The sequence below is a fragment of the Manis pentadactyla genome, chromosome 1, assembly GCF_030020395.1.
Source record: "Manis pentadactyla isolate mManPen7 chromosome 1, mManPen7.hap1, whole genome shotgun sequence".
Taxonomy (NCBI): domain Eukaryota; kingdom Metazoa; phylum Chordata; class Mammalia; order Pholidota; family Manidae; genus Manis; species Manis pentadactyla.
Window position 1 is genome coordinate 105,067,830 of NC_080019.1, and position 15,663 is coordinate 105,083,492.

A 15,663-nucleotide genomic window follows, 5' to 3' on the forward strand; every position below is an offset into this window, starting at 1 on the left:
TTAATAAAACAATCCTTGCTTATGTACTGTGTTTAGAGTTTATGTCTGCTTCCATACTACTTATATTATTGAAATCAACACATGCATTTCAGTCCTTTTTTTTCCCCCTCCTTTTTTCTATTACTGTTTTATGCATGACAAAATTCTCTTGCTTAACTGCTATGTGGTTGGCTGTCTTTTAACTTGAGTGTCCTTTGTTTGTAATGATTGCTTTTTGCATGAGGAGTATGAAATGTCATACAAATTAAATGGTTGCGAGAACAGAGAATTGTGGGGCGTCACTTGCTTTTTTGTGTGCTGAGTATGTCAATTATGTGACACTTAAAATTACTTTCATATGGCCTTTGACTTCCCCTTTGTTGTGCTCCTTTATACTAACAAATTAACATTGTTAAGTATAATAAAACATTTATTAAACATTCACAGTATTTTAATACAATTATTATCCTAAAACATGATCCCAAATAACCATACTGGGCATAGAAGGGCAGTAGGGTGTAATTCCATTATATTCCTAAATTGGTTATGAAATATAAGCCCTGAGTCTGTAACATCTTAATAGCTAAACACTGACTTCTATTGATGTACCTTTGCTCTACCCAGTGATGAGATATCTGCTCATACTTTTCTGCAGATTGCAAATGTCTTAAATCCACAGCTAATATTTAATCAAAGCACATGGGGAAATATTTGTGTAATGACAAGTAATTTTAAAAAGTCACAGTTTTGAAAAATATATGAAATAAAAATGTATAAAACCAAGTGTTAATGCTTTTACAAAAAAAGAAAAACAGAAGAAAAAAAACCTTAAAAATGCTCATGTTTTTGTTTTCCCTGATGTTATTATATTGTCCCAAATTAAAGAATGAATTTGGCCTATTTTATTTATTGGTGTCACCAACTCAAATTAGAAAAACACTGAATTTTTCAGCTAATAAAATTGTTTACTTTTTGTATGCAGTGGATATTTAAAAAAATAAATTGTTTCCTTTGCTTATGACTTGAGTTTCAAATCATAATGTATTTTTTTATGCTGGATATATTCACAAGCCAAATCTTCTATGAGATATTTTGGGGAAAGGGATTTTTTTTTCCTTAAATAAAACAAATAATCAGCTTTGATGTACCACTTCCCCACTCTTTTTGGAAATATCCTTGAGAATTTTAGTATTTACATTTATTTTTTCCCCCTCAGTCTTGTTTATTCTTGAATTGTCTTTTTTTTCCCTCCATTTCTCCGTTCTCAATCCTAGGTCCCCTTACAAAGAAACAGACAGATGATTTAGGTGATAATGACGGTGCTGAAGATGAAGGTATTTTTTTCCACCAAATCTATTTGCATGACAAGGGCCTCAATCACTTTTTCCACCCCTTTCTATTTTTTTCCTTCTTGTCTTTTTTTGAAGAGTTGTTTTTAATTCCCGTTTTTGATGTGTTTTGTCTTCTTGCTTGTTGTTACATATAAATATAATTTTTAATTTTTTTAAAAAAAATGAATGTTAAGTTTTACATTCTGATGCCAACCATTAAAATGTTTTTTGGGGCATTTTTTGTTTTCTTGAATTGACTTTTGATATGTTTCATTCCACATTTTGACTGAAATTTGTCCATATTCTTTGAACTAACAATCTCCTCCCCTGTAGTCTATCTGTGCCCATTTTGCATGTTTTCTAATCTATGTAAATACTTTACCCTATATCAAAATGTATTTCATTTCTATTTTTGATATTTGTTTAAAAAGAACCCTACACCCAATAAAATGAAGGACAAGCAAAAAGCTGATATAAAGTGTTTCTTGAGCAATATAATCTAGATTTAAAAAGTACTGTTTTCTGTGATTTGCTTAAATATCACATAAATAAGTGAAATTGTATGAATAAGAAAGGCATTTCACGTATTTAAATAACTAGTGGTTGAAATTGTTCAACCACTTAAGAACTCTGGGCATATAAGATTGATTATCCTTGAATTTTAAAGGCACATAATTTCTAGATTGGCAAATGAAAATATTCTGATTTTCAAAGTGTTGCCAACCCTAAGTAATAAAATATTTTTACTCCATTAATTAAAGTTGTTTTCTCTCTCCAATATTCTTATGACATGCAATTCTGCTATACTCTGTAAATGTAAGTACTCACTAGATTGATTTAACATTTTTTGTTCCATTGTGTACCTTCACCAGGTGTTAAGTGGAGTGTCTAGAGAGGCCCATTGATTCTTTTAGTTCATCTAGGTTTCAGTTAAGCTTTATTATTTTTTTTATGCTACCCTAGTTATAATTCTTACAGAGGTGACTAATTCCAGGTTTAAAAGTAATTCCCAGAAATCTAGAAATTCAATCTTATAAAGATAATTAATAATATGGTAAGAAAAATTTGCCAAAATAAAATAATCCACAGGAGGCCAGCACAAGGGCTAGTTCCATGAGATACAACTATGAATGAATGTATCCTTACTAAACAATTTGAATTGTTTTCATTGACAAATATATTCATTAATTTACTTCACAGTAGAAAATTCAGTTGTAGAGGTGAAGTAAAATTATATTGGGTGTTAACATTGTTATAACATTTAAAAATTATTTCCATTAAATTAAATTTATGACATTTAATTAAAAATTCACTTACCCATGAGCCCCAAAACTGGATTAAAGATTAAACACAAAGCAGTCATTAATATCTGAAATAAATCATTATAGTGCCCGTGAGTTATCATTTTGAATGCTAAATAGCTAAAAATAGATTTAAAATATCAAAAGACAAATTGTGAATCTTTTAAAAAAACTGTTGAATATCTGAAGTATTCAAACAATCAGAACATTTATGACTTTGAGGACATGGCTGTTTTCCCAGTCCTCTTAAGAATACTGTTTCAACTGCGGCTTTGGGATTTATTGGGCCCTCTGAAATCCTTATGTCCTAGACATTTGTTATCTAAATAATACTTAACTGTAAAGGACTTGTTAGTATGCATATTTTCTCAGAGTATTCACAGGTTAATATATGTAATTTTCCTATTTAAAAATATTTTAATTGCTGTTTTAATGTGCTTCTTTTCTCTTTCAGCAAAACAGCATCAAATAGGACATTTACTTGTTTACAAAAGATACCTCTCTCTGAACAGCCATGGTCAGCTAAGCCCCATAAATGTGAATCTATTTTATAGGCCTATTTGAAGCACGTTTAACATTTTTTAAATAGCCATTAAAATATACTAAACCCCTATTTAAATTGGTAACATTCAGGTTTAGTACTAAGCCAGTCAGTCATAAGAATTATCAAATCAGTAATGTAGAATGTCAAAACAGTCCATTCAAGTTCCATTCTGTTCCACTGTGCTGTCATTTTGGATAGTTTAGAAGAAAAAAGATAAATTCAGATATCTTCCAGGATAAAAAAAAAAACACCTTTGTAGAAAAGTACGAGCAACTTCAATTCCTTCTACAATGTTCTGTAGACATGAGTGTGAATGAAAACCAAGGCCAATTTTCACATCTGATTTTTTCCAAATTTTGAATCAGCATCACTGAACATGAAGCAATAAATTTAATCACTTTGATAAATTACTCCTTTTACTTCAGTCAGAAGTCTAATTATCTGGTCATTTAAATGAAATTCTCCATTATTTCCTGATAACCTGAATCCTTTACCTGATTTCCAGGTTCCTATGGCAGACACTGTTCAGAAGCTACCTGGGGCTGTGCCCCTCATGAACTTAAGCTGGCCTAACCCTTCTCAGAGGTTCATCATTCAATATTACTTGTAGTTCTCATTTGTGTCTTTGACATTATTGTCTCATCATTAAGCAAAACAGAATTGTTACCACTTTATATTTTATAATAACTAAAAGAATTGCACATTTTATAGGCTATTTCCATACTTTCAGTTCCCTAAGATGAGTCAAAAAGGCTAATCTGAAGTGATAAAAATGAGTCAAAGCAACATCCTAGATTTCTATCAATTTATTTTGGAAATTTAAGAAATATTAAAAAATTCTATAAACTGTGCTAAGAACACCTTAATAATATTTCAATATTCAAAAGAAATTTTATATCCTACATAGAGCTTTTTAAAAATTACTCAAAGATTTTTATATAATTTTTAACTAGAAACTGTCTTCAGAAGGTACTTTTATATATTTTCGTTGGTTTGGAATGATAGCTGAAGGTCAAAAAATGAGTTAAGAGCACAAAAATATTTTGAAATAGACTTACATTATCAGAGAAAGACTTAATTGGGGTAATACCACAATTTTAAAACTATTAAATTATTTAGAGTCAGAAATTCTAAGTTATAGACAATTAAAAACTCCCTGACTCCTTTAAGAAAAAAGAAAACAATAAACATATTTAAGAAGTTATATGACTGATAACTATTCATTAGCATATTTAAGGAAATTGTGACTATAAATCCTGTTGTCAGGTATAAATAAATCCCCATTTGCTCTAGATCTTTTGACACTTGTTATATTGGCTTAAAATTCTGGCTTATCAGAAAAATAAATAGTCAGTAAAATTTAAAATCAAAGTGTCTACTCGGATTCTAAGTTTATTAAACTTGGAAAACTTACTTTCTTACCATAAAAATATTTATTACTGTAAAATTTCCCCCTTACCATCTCACTCTTTTCACAGACCTAGATGCTTAGTAAAGCTTTAAAAAATTACAAATAACAGAAAATATAAACATGCTGTATCAACATTGGGAGTTTACTGGACCTAAACTAGTGTTTCTGAGTGTTCTTTTTAGTAGTCAGTAGTAGCTATTTAGGCAAAGTCAGAAATCTTAGGTGAAGTCCACCTTATTTATGGGGAAAAATATGAGACAAGATTTAGAAAGATGACCTGGTTCTAATAGATTTATATAAATTACTAAACTACATCTAATATGTTTTCACTAAAGACACAATGACTCCCCCAGGTTTTATTATTAAAATGATGGCATTACCAGATATTAACTGATATAAATATATCAGTTTCATTTACAAAGATTCTAGTTCTTTTAAAAATCAAAGTAAATATAAGTATAATTTAAACTATTTTTATATTACTATGTTTATTATTATTTTAAAATTATTTACTATTTATATTTACATCAAAGAGACTCTGAGGAAAAGGAAAGTCTAAGATAGCCTCTGTGATAAAACACCATCATAAGTAAAGTCTCAGGTGGATCACTCTGATGAAACAGTATCAAAGAATTCCAATTGTTCTGTAATAGAAATATGGCCTTTTCCTACATTTTATTAGCAATATTAAGGGTTGTATTGTATAAGGATTTTACCTAATATTTTGGTAATTAAAACCCCATGCAGCATTAACTTCAGGGTTACTTCATGCAAAAAAAAAAAATATTATCCAGAACATAGCACTAGAATGTTGTGCAACTTCTTGGAAAAGTATTGCTTGATATATTACATTCATAATGTTATGAATATTACATCAGTGAGGCTGAAATCTGAAAAGTTTGAAAAGACCAACTGGAAATTAGAATCAGCCCATACTATCAATTATATTTTCAAGTCTTATTTTCAAAGAAAAATAAGGAGATAAACTCAAAATAGCCCTCAGAATCTATTACTGTATTTTCAGTGTTTCTTGACACTGTCCACTTCATTCTGTTATTAGGTATAAAATGTGGCACTTCTTCTCAATGTGTGCCTGTATTGTCTTCCAGGTGAACAGAGTGTTTCTACCAAGATATCATTACTATTCACAGTTGGTGCTTTGTAATTCTATATAATTTTAATTAAAGAAGAATTCTGAAACAGCCTCCCTCTGTGCTACCTACAAGCATACAATTAGCAGAGTACAGTGTCTGCTGTGAACAGTCAGTTAATGATTTCAGTTTAATAATTTATTATTGCTTCTTCAGTGCCAGCCATTCTAGCAAAATAAGCTAAAGCTATATGCAGCAAACAGGCCTTTAAAAATGGAGGGGAGTTTAACAATTACAGAAAGATTGTTTTCTCTATGTAAACCTAACATCTCCACAAGCCCCCAAATCTTTACATATGATAATGAATACCATTTATCCCTCCTAATGATTTAAGGAGAAAGTTAGGCTTTCCTCCTAAATATAGTTGTGTCTAATGGATGGTTTCTATGTCAAAGTATCCTCTTTTTACCACTTAAAAATCAGACTGAGGTGGGGGGATGAATTATGGTAAATTTATACACTGGTATTGTCAAATTTAAAATAGTCTTTTAAAAGTCTCTAAAATCTACAGATTAAAAATTTTTAAATGAGCTATTTCTCCAACTTGAATATAGGGACAAACAAGTTGAGCTGCAATTCTTAGTTCTAAAATGATTTTTTCACTTAAAGAAATCACTTTATTATTGCAGTAGAAAAACTGAGGCATTTATATTGCAGGAAATGTAAAGTGGACTCTAAGTAATCACATTTTTTCCAATGAGTCTGTGTCATATTAGGCCATTCTTAAAGCTGAAACTTCAGTTATAAAGATGTAGGAGATTTAAGTTTGATAAAAATTGTCAGAAGCAAAGGAACACAACCATGCTTTTAAATGACACTTTTAATACTGGCATTAAAAAAAGATAATACACTTGATGTGATGTTATTTCAATTTTGGGTAAAAGAGATCAGGGGTTATCATAGATTAGTAATGTTTTATGAATGTATATATTCATCATCATATATGCATACACATATACTATTTCAATTTATATAACAGTCAAAACCATTTTTGCCAATATACAGTTTAGCATTTTTTTCAGTGCATTTTTAATATCAATTAAAATTATCTTATGTTTCCTTTATAAATTGTTTTTAGATCCTTGTTGAAAGCTACATAATTGGGAGAAAGTATCTTAGAAAAGCAAAAATATTTATTGAAATTCAGATAGAAATCACTTCAACATCACCCTACTTTACTCTATCCTGTCTCATGTCTACCTGGCAAAAACATAGGAAGCCGAAGTGGGGCTAAGAAAAGCACAATAGTTACATGAAGGTAAAAAATATAATTTAGTCTGTATTCTTCCAAATGGTAGGGTAAGTAGAATGAGTGGATGACTTGGACTTAACTAAAATATACCATTGAAATGACAGTCCCCTAAATGCAACAGCACAGATGCATGTGATTTTACTGCCTAAACATCCATCTGACAGTTAGTACTTGAGTAGTTAAATGAAACTCCTTGCAAAGTATAACATAGTGTTATAATTCTGTTCACAAATTGGGGCAGAAGTTATTCAATATAATTATCATGCATTCAATAAAATCTTTACAGTAAATAAGAAATGGAGAAACCGAGTGCTTTATTCACAGTAGCACTGGTAACATTGTCATTAGTTTATGGTTCATAAATTCCATGTAAACATATGGTTCATAAATTCCAATGTTCTATTAACATTTCTAAAAAGTTGCTCCAAGAATCATTATCATCCTATTATTTCATTTGGTTCTACCGTCACTTCAGGAATCAATCAAAAAACACCAAAATTCACACCTATTTTTAATTTGTCCAAGTTTTGTAATTTAGGTTACAATTTTTAACATTTTAGGTAGAAAACAGTGGATACCTATTGCTCTTTTCCACTCTAGTTCTTATATGAATTGTTTAAGAAACACTTTAACAAAAAACAGCAACTTAAAAAACTATTAAAATCATGCTCTCTTGTCCCTAAAATGGAAACTGTGTTCTCTGCTTCATTATATGTGTTTTTTTGAGGATAAGAACAACTGCCAACCATTTGTTTTTCAGATATTCGGGATAGTGGGGGTCCCAAACCAGTGATGGTGTATATCCATGGTGGCTCATATATGGAAGGTACTGGAAATTTATATGATGGGAGTGTCTTGGCAAGTTATGGCAATGTGATCGTCATCACAGTCAACTATCGACTTGGGGTACTTGGTAAGATGTCTTTTTTTCACCATTAATCCATGAAGTATGTGATAGTTTTGTTTTGACTGGTTTTGTTTTGCTTTGCTTTGTTTCACCCATTGTATGCTTGTTGATTTTGTTTGAACCAAAACTTTTACTATTTTCAATAAATTATATAAATGTTCATAAATGACTTGATAAAAGATATCTAGGGTTGGTTTGAAGATTTGAAAGTAAAAGGTAATGAAATTTTCAGTGTCAAGGACTGTTCTTCCTGGTTTAGCTTTATAGAACTGTGAAAGGCAACAATGTCAGGACATTCTAAAGAAAAATTAGTCCCTAGACAAAATTTTCCTTCTTCTACTTTTCTTTTTTATAGTGCTATAAAATTGCCTGAGGTTTGCCATGAGCTTAGAAACAAGTTTATATTCTCTTTAAGAATATGTGCATGGACTGGCTTTAGGATATGATTCTTTGCCATTGCGGTATAGGTTTCAGTTTTCTTTTTAATCTGTCTGATAATAATTAGAAATATTTTGTCTAAATGTATTTTGATTGAATTATTTGACTTGGAAAACATGCACTGATTTCATAAAGTGACAAAGTTCAATGCAATAATATATATATTTGTAAAACAAAATTAAAGTGGGGATTCTTGGTTTTGAAGAAAATTAGAGAAATATAACTTATCAAGTACTCTGAAGTAGGCATATTGTTCTATGTAATAACCAATGTATAAAAGATAAACTTGCTATTCTACTTGTAGAACTTTATTTTATAGTACTGTCACAATTTGATAAGTAAGATTGCTATATCATTTAGTAAAACACCTTTATTTGTAGTATTTTAGTTAATAGTACTTCCTGAAAGAGAACAGTTCATCAAAAATATCTTTTCTTTTTCATCTTAATTGTTTTCAACATTTATTCCATAGTATATACACTTAGAGAGGTATAATTCATACTGTTATTTGGACACAAAGAGGCACCTTATTCTTTCATTCTTTAAAATATTTTGAATAAGGAATTTGAATTATTTTCCCTCTTACAATAATAACTAGTATCATTTATTTTAGTCACTGAGAATTTTTTTCCTCCTTAGTGTTAGTTACTCCTGTGTAATCAAAACTCTATGTTTATGCCAATCCAAAATATAAAAAAGAATAATTTTCATCAATCAAGTTTGTATGTTTTGAGGAAGGAGATACTTTAGCAATGCAAAGTGAAATCCTGGTCTTTTGCTAGTGTGCTATTCTGAATTTGGAGTATGATGAACCATATAATATAAACAGTGTACCAATGTAGGTATAAAATATTTCTATTGCATTGTTCAGTACAGTTATTTCCCCCATACTGTCCTATCCTGCATTGGCTTCAGATGTCCTTATAATTTTGGTGGGCAGAGTTAAGTGTCTTCCCACCAATGAAAACTCTCTTTATTAAAAGATATATAAAGAGATGACCATAAAATATCTTATTAAATATCTTTGTGTTGTCATTTGTTTCTTTTGCAAGATTTTAATGTGAGGATATTCAATATATTTAATGCATTTAATTTTAATTATAGTGTTATTTATAGCTGAATTGTTTCTGATTGTTATTCTCATATTTTCCTCAATTTCTCAAGTTGAAAATTCTGATGCAGTGAACAGTTTGCCAATTTAAAATTTAAAATTAAATGCCAAATTGTGCTAACAGTATTTTTAAAGGACTTGGATTTCCACTTAGTCATATATGTTTATTTTATTTAAAAAAATATTTTGGCCATACTGCATGTTTCCTCACTCTGTTATTTGTGATACCCACATAAAGTAAGATTCCATAAAATGAACTGTGTTGTTAATGTAAGATTTGCCCATTTGTTTTTGTGTATTCAGAACTGATAAGAACCCAACTTTAATCCCATTTGAATCCTATATTCATGTCCATATCCTGTATTTAAACTTCAGACTCTGAATGACTGGGTTGTGGGACAACAGATTAAACAGCTGAAAAATGAGACTCAATTGCTTAGTCTTTATTATGGCAAGACGTGTTGGTGTTGATGATGGATGATTTTCCTAGTGTTAAATATCTATTCTGGTTCTACTGCAGTTTAGGATTTATCCTTTAGTTGACTCCTTTGTTCCTCTTAAATGCATCATACCCCAGTGATCAGTGCTTAGAATCAGCTGTCCTTTATTGACCTCTTCTCAATATGATAAAGTCCAACATTCTGTTGGTGAAACATTTTTAGGTGCATCTTGGAACATTTGTTTTAAAACAAATACATCTTGGTCACTTTCTCCCTGAAATGTGTGCTGGGCCTTGTGAAAATGTATTTAAATGAATTAAGTCATGAAAAATAAATTATTGGAACATTTGTTTCAGTGCACTTTGCATGTGTGGTATACCACAACCAGATCAACAGCTCGGCTGACAGAACTACAACAATAAACTGTAGGGTTCTGCTGTCGTTAATAATTTGTCTAACAGTAACAAGGTATGCCAAGGTTTCTTGGGTGTGGGATCCAAAAGCATTGCTGTTTAGTTTGCTCCTGGGAGAGTGTTGGAAATTAAGTAGAAAATAAGATTGGATCCCACATCAGAAAAAACCCTGAGCTGTGTTTTGATTTGGAGGTTTTGGTGTGAAGAAATGAATTTTGAAGTCCAGGGTACAAACTGGGTAATTACAAGACTACTGCTCTCAGATGATTGACACAAAAAAATCAGGATGTCTGAAATAGGTAATGTAATTAGTGTTGATTTGCATTTGCCATCCTAGAGGAAAAATAGTATACATTTGTTTGTTTGTTTGTTTGTTTTGCAATAAGTAAAAATGTCATCATGTTTGTCATAAAATTCATAGAACTATCTATCAGCCGAGTTTCAGTGTAAAGTATTTCATGTTAAAATGTATATATATGTATTTTGTGTATCCTGAGATAGTATTTGCTTTGAAGAAGCTAGGAACAGTTTAAAGTTAATTCCTCAACCAAAAGATCCTTTTGTGGTTTTCTTTGGAGTGGTAGCATAGAATATGACTATTATTGCATTGGAAATCCTATCAATGATGATATGAAAAACCGCTGAAAAGGTTGGAAAAAAAATGCAAGGGTATACAGATCTCTGCCTGCTAACTTCATTTCCCAGGCTGTTCATAGAACTCTCTGTAACCTTGTATCATTCAGTCTCATGCTGCTAGTGAGCCCTTAGACTTTCTTTCACTTTTGGTTATATACATTCTTTGTCTCAGCCAGTTTTAACTCTTTGTCCTCTGATATCTTAGTACATTGTTTCATAGCCCTTTAAAATGTATTTACAACAATTGTTAGTAGAATTATTTTTAATATTCTAATATACAGTTAATAAAAGTGTTCATATTAGAAACTGAAGAAATGGTTTGATATGTATTTTTAAAAGAGGAAATAATATTAAATGTTGTGATTGTAAATAAGATGTGGATATGTACTTACAGACAAGAATTAGAAAGTATTACACAATAAATTGTTCACTATTAGGATGAGATGTTTTGCAATAAATGCTTTTGAAAATAGAAACTATCCAAATAATATATTTTCAAATCTCAAAAATGAAAAATATACAATACCTAATTTAATGTTAAACATGTGTTTCAACCACTCTTTAAAATTTAGAATAAATTTGTAAGTAATTTTTAGAGAAAAAGGAAAAGTTTTATACCATTGTTAGGATCTAATTTAGGCAAACATAATATTTTTATCTGATGGAAATTTAATGTTATTTTTATCTTAATATGGGTATTTTGGAGACAGGTATTCATAATTTTAGCGCCTGTGATTTACTGTAGAAAAATTTTTTTAGAGATTTAATAAGTGCTGATATCTATCTGAAATTTGGCAGATTTGTTGAGTCAAAGTTTTACTTAGTAATCTGATGTCTATGCCATCCATCTATGGAAAAAAAATAATTAAGTGGTAGCCCATATACTTGTATTTGAAGAATTACATTTAGCTTACTTTAGAATTCCATGTAGGACTTAATCATTTAAAATAAACTATTGTTAACTTTACTGCATATCATTTTAATGAGCACCTAAATTAATTTTTATTTTACTAGAAATAGTTAGTGAGATGTGATTCTTATAACAGTAGTGCCTATGCAATAATAATGCTTCAAGTATTATCAGACATAAATAATTTCTGAAATAAATATGAGTAATTTGGCATGGTCCATCAAATATATATAATGCTTGTTTCCAGCATATATCTTCTATGAGGGATAAAAAGGAAGAACAACATGGTCCTCATTTTTAGACAGTTTTCAATCTGAGGGGAGAAATAAACTCTCATAGAGAAAAATAATTGCTATTCTACCTCATATGTGATAATAATATGTTTATTAACTGATTTGTGAGTATATAGTTGATTGATATATAAAAAGTCAGAATAATAAAAAAAGGAAACATAGAATATCAGGTAGATCAATATGGCTGCAGTAACTGAGACTCATTTGAATCTGAGTAGCCTTGTAGCAAGATTTAAAGTCTTGATAATGCTCATGATTTAAAAAGAAAAGCATATTAATTACTGAAGTAACACAATGTTTTATTTCTTCTTGTTTTAATTTTTTGCATTGTCTTTGTTTCTGCCTGGCTCTAAATCCTAAACCAAATAAGTAAACAAACAAAAACCTCTAAATGTATCCATATATTTGAGAATTATTGAGATTATTCATAGAACTGAATCAAAAAATTGAGATTATTGAGAATAATACATAATCAAATATTAAATTTTATAAGATGATTCAAATGTGTTCTTGGGAGGTAGGAAAGGCAGTCAGTCTGTCCTTGAAAAGTCAAAAATGTTTTCATTGAATTGATTTTATCTGAGCAAAACCATGAAGACTGGACTATCTTTGGGATTAATTTAAGGGAAGAGAGAGGACATTCTTTTTTATTTAATCATACTCTTTCTGTTTAAAAAAGTAGAGCTAATTTTTGACAAATGCACACATATAAATAGGTTGCTAAAATCATATTGATCAATGATACATATACTGTAGGGAAAAGATATGGAAACGTATGCCATGGATATTTACTAGAATTGAAATGTTTATCCCAATTTCCTACAAGCAAAGTAAAAAGGATAATGGATAATTGTTCTTATCAGAAAAGGAAACATACATGTTAAACAGATAAAAAATACACAAAGTTTTTTCTCAAACTATATCACAGAGAAATTTATCATATGAGTTGTATTTGTTTGGAAAACTGAACACTATGGGAATTGTGTCATTAGAAGTTTTCATGTCATTAGAAGATGCAGAAATATTCTCAGTATATGTTTATTTTACATTAACCCTCTGTAAAAGCCAGGGACATAATAGTAAATGCCCACAACCTCTGTAGTGTTATTTGAACAAAGAGCTAACCAAATGCAATTCAAGTAAGATACTTAGTGATTTTACTTATAATAGGATAGAGGTGACAACCGATTCAGAGCAATGGGTGGTTAACTTGGTCCATAGATTTCTTCTCCCAAATATCAGTTGTACCAACTGGGTTTTTAATAAGGGCTGAATGGTAATCAATTTTAGACTGAGTGCTACAATTAACTCTAGAGATACTGTTTGTCCTTTGGAAGAAAGAAACTTTAGTTAGGTAATGATACAGTGCAAAGTAAACTATTCACTAATTTTATTCTGCCTGCTCACTCCAAATGATTTTAGGTAGTTCACAACAGAAGCAATTATTTAGTTTTGCCAAAAACTTAGTAACAACCTGAAAGTAAGCATGTCAATTAGTGTGGGTGTTAGTTATAGGAAGTTAGTTTAAAGAAAAAAGTATGTTTTAGCTACAGTCATGTAGGGTCACTCATTAATTTATTCATTTATTCAATATAAATTGAACAATATTATGTGCCAGACATTCTGCTAGTTATTGAGGATATTGTGGAAAACAAGATAGACATGAACCCTGATATCCAGTAAATGACTAGCTATTAGGGGAGATAGAAAATAAGTGAACAATTACACAAATGATATCTTTTACATAGATAATGACTTAGTACAAAGTTAATTTTCTTTACAATTACCTGTAGATAAATGCTAGAGAGATTACCAGTACAATGAGAAAGAAGCTGATCTATTCTAGACACTCAGAAAATCTGGTTTGCAAAAGGAGGGGACATTCAGATGTCCATTTCTCTTGCTGTGCTGAGAAAGTCCTTGTCAAGATTCCCAGGGACCTTCAGATTGTTTATTGCACTGGTCACTTCTCTGCTCCTCTCTTGCTTGATCTTTCCACAGCACAACACAAGTAAACTAGTTCTCGGCTGCTTGTTTCTTAGTGCTCAGGATTTCCTCCTACCTCTCTGTCTGATCCTTTTTCAGCCTCCTTTGCTGGCTTCTCTTCTCTTACTGCATCTCTAAATGCTGATGTGCTTTTAAGCAGAACTTCTGGCCCCCTTCCCTTTTCTCACTTTACAATGTCTCCCTAGAGGAGTTCTTATGTGGCACTAAATATCATCTTTATGAAAGTGACCTCCAAAACTGTGTCTCCATTGTATCTTCAAGTGAATATTCCTCAGAACTCCAGACGCTTCTATACTTTTGCCTACTGACAGCTCTATGTGGATGCTTAATGAATATATCCCAAATTAATGGCTAAAATACATTGATTTTCTTCAGGTCTGTGTATTTCATTGTCTTCCATATCTAGGTTTGAGTGAAGACTGCAAAAATAGCAATAATAAAATAATAATAGCCACATTCATTAAGGAGTTACATTCCAAATGCTGTTTTAAGCAGTTTACATTAATTACATTATTAAGCTCCCACAGTAACCCTGTGATGTAGGGTGGTTGTTTTCCCAGGTTTACAAATGCAGAAACAAGTGAGTAGAGAAGCTAAGTAACTTATTCACAGCCCTACAGTTAAAACAGAATGAAGTGGTAGAAGCAGGACTCTAACCCCAGCCGTGTTCTCCTCAACACAACACTGTACCGTGGCATTGGCACTGCCCTCCACCTGGGTGACCAAGTGAAAATGCTCTAGATTTTCCCACATTTGTCTCCCCTTCACGCTCAGCATCCAGTTCATCGGCTTCTTTTATTGAACTGTTCCAGCATGCTTTTTCATCTGTCTCCTTCGTTCCATTTCGCTCTTTATCGAGGAGCCAAGTCTCCTAGACCCTCTTAGGCTATTTTACACTTTCACTTTTGCTCCCTACCTACAATCCATTCTCCACAAAGCAAAATCAGATTATCTTTTTAAAACATAAATTATACTAGCTCACTTTTCTTCTTAACACCCTCCAGAGGTTTCCCATTATTCACTTAGAATAAAATTAAAACTCCTCCTCTGCCCTGACAAAGCCCTGCGTGAATCTGTTGCATGTATCTATCTGTTCCTCTTGTATGTGTGTCTCTTAGTTCATCTCAAAATGCTGTTCCTCTCTGTTCCAGCCATCTTTTGTTCTTCATACATTCATTCTCATTTTAGAGACTTTATGCTTGCTGTTCTCTGTGCCCCAGGTCTTTGTGGGATTAGTTCCTATTCTTCTGATCTTGCTTTAAATGTCTTCTTTCCCGAGAGATTATCCATATTCAACCAGTCTTAAGAGAGCCACCATATATTATAAATCATCCACATTTAAAAATTCTTCACATTACGTTGATCAGACTCAACTTTTTCCAATTTATATTTGGATTGTTTGTTTTATTATTGTCTAGCTCTTGAAAGCCTGAAATACTCCCTGACACATGGTATTTGCTCAGAAAATATTTGTCGAATGAATTTAAAGTGGATCTGAAGAGTCAATAGGTGTTGATCGATGGGGTCATCAAGTAGAGG

The 15,663-nt window shown here is 31.1% G+C and overlaps 1 protein-coding gene across 8 annotated transcripts in view; it reads left to right on the forward strand.

Moving 5' to 3' along the window:
* The window catches only part of NLGN1 (neuroligin 1), an 831,070-nt gene that overhangs the window by 360,969 nt on the left and 454,438 nt on the right, over positions 1–15,663 (forward strand). For 6 of the 8 annotated variants that reach the window (XM_036930902.2, XM_057500038.1, XM_036930909.2 and 3 more), the window contains exons 3-4: positions 1,254–1,313; positions 7,730–7,882. In XM_036930902.2, the coding sequence (XP_036786797.2) occupies positions 1,254–1,313; positions 7,730–7,882 (213 nt within the window). The remainder of the gene's footprint in view (positions 1–1,253; positions 1,314–7,729; positions 7,883–15,663) is intronic. The other 2 variants (XM_036930908.2, XM_036930907.2) reach the window with 1 other exon arrangement.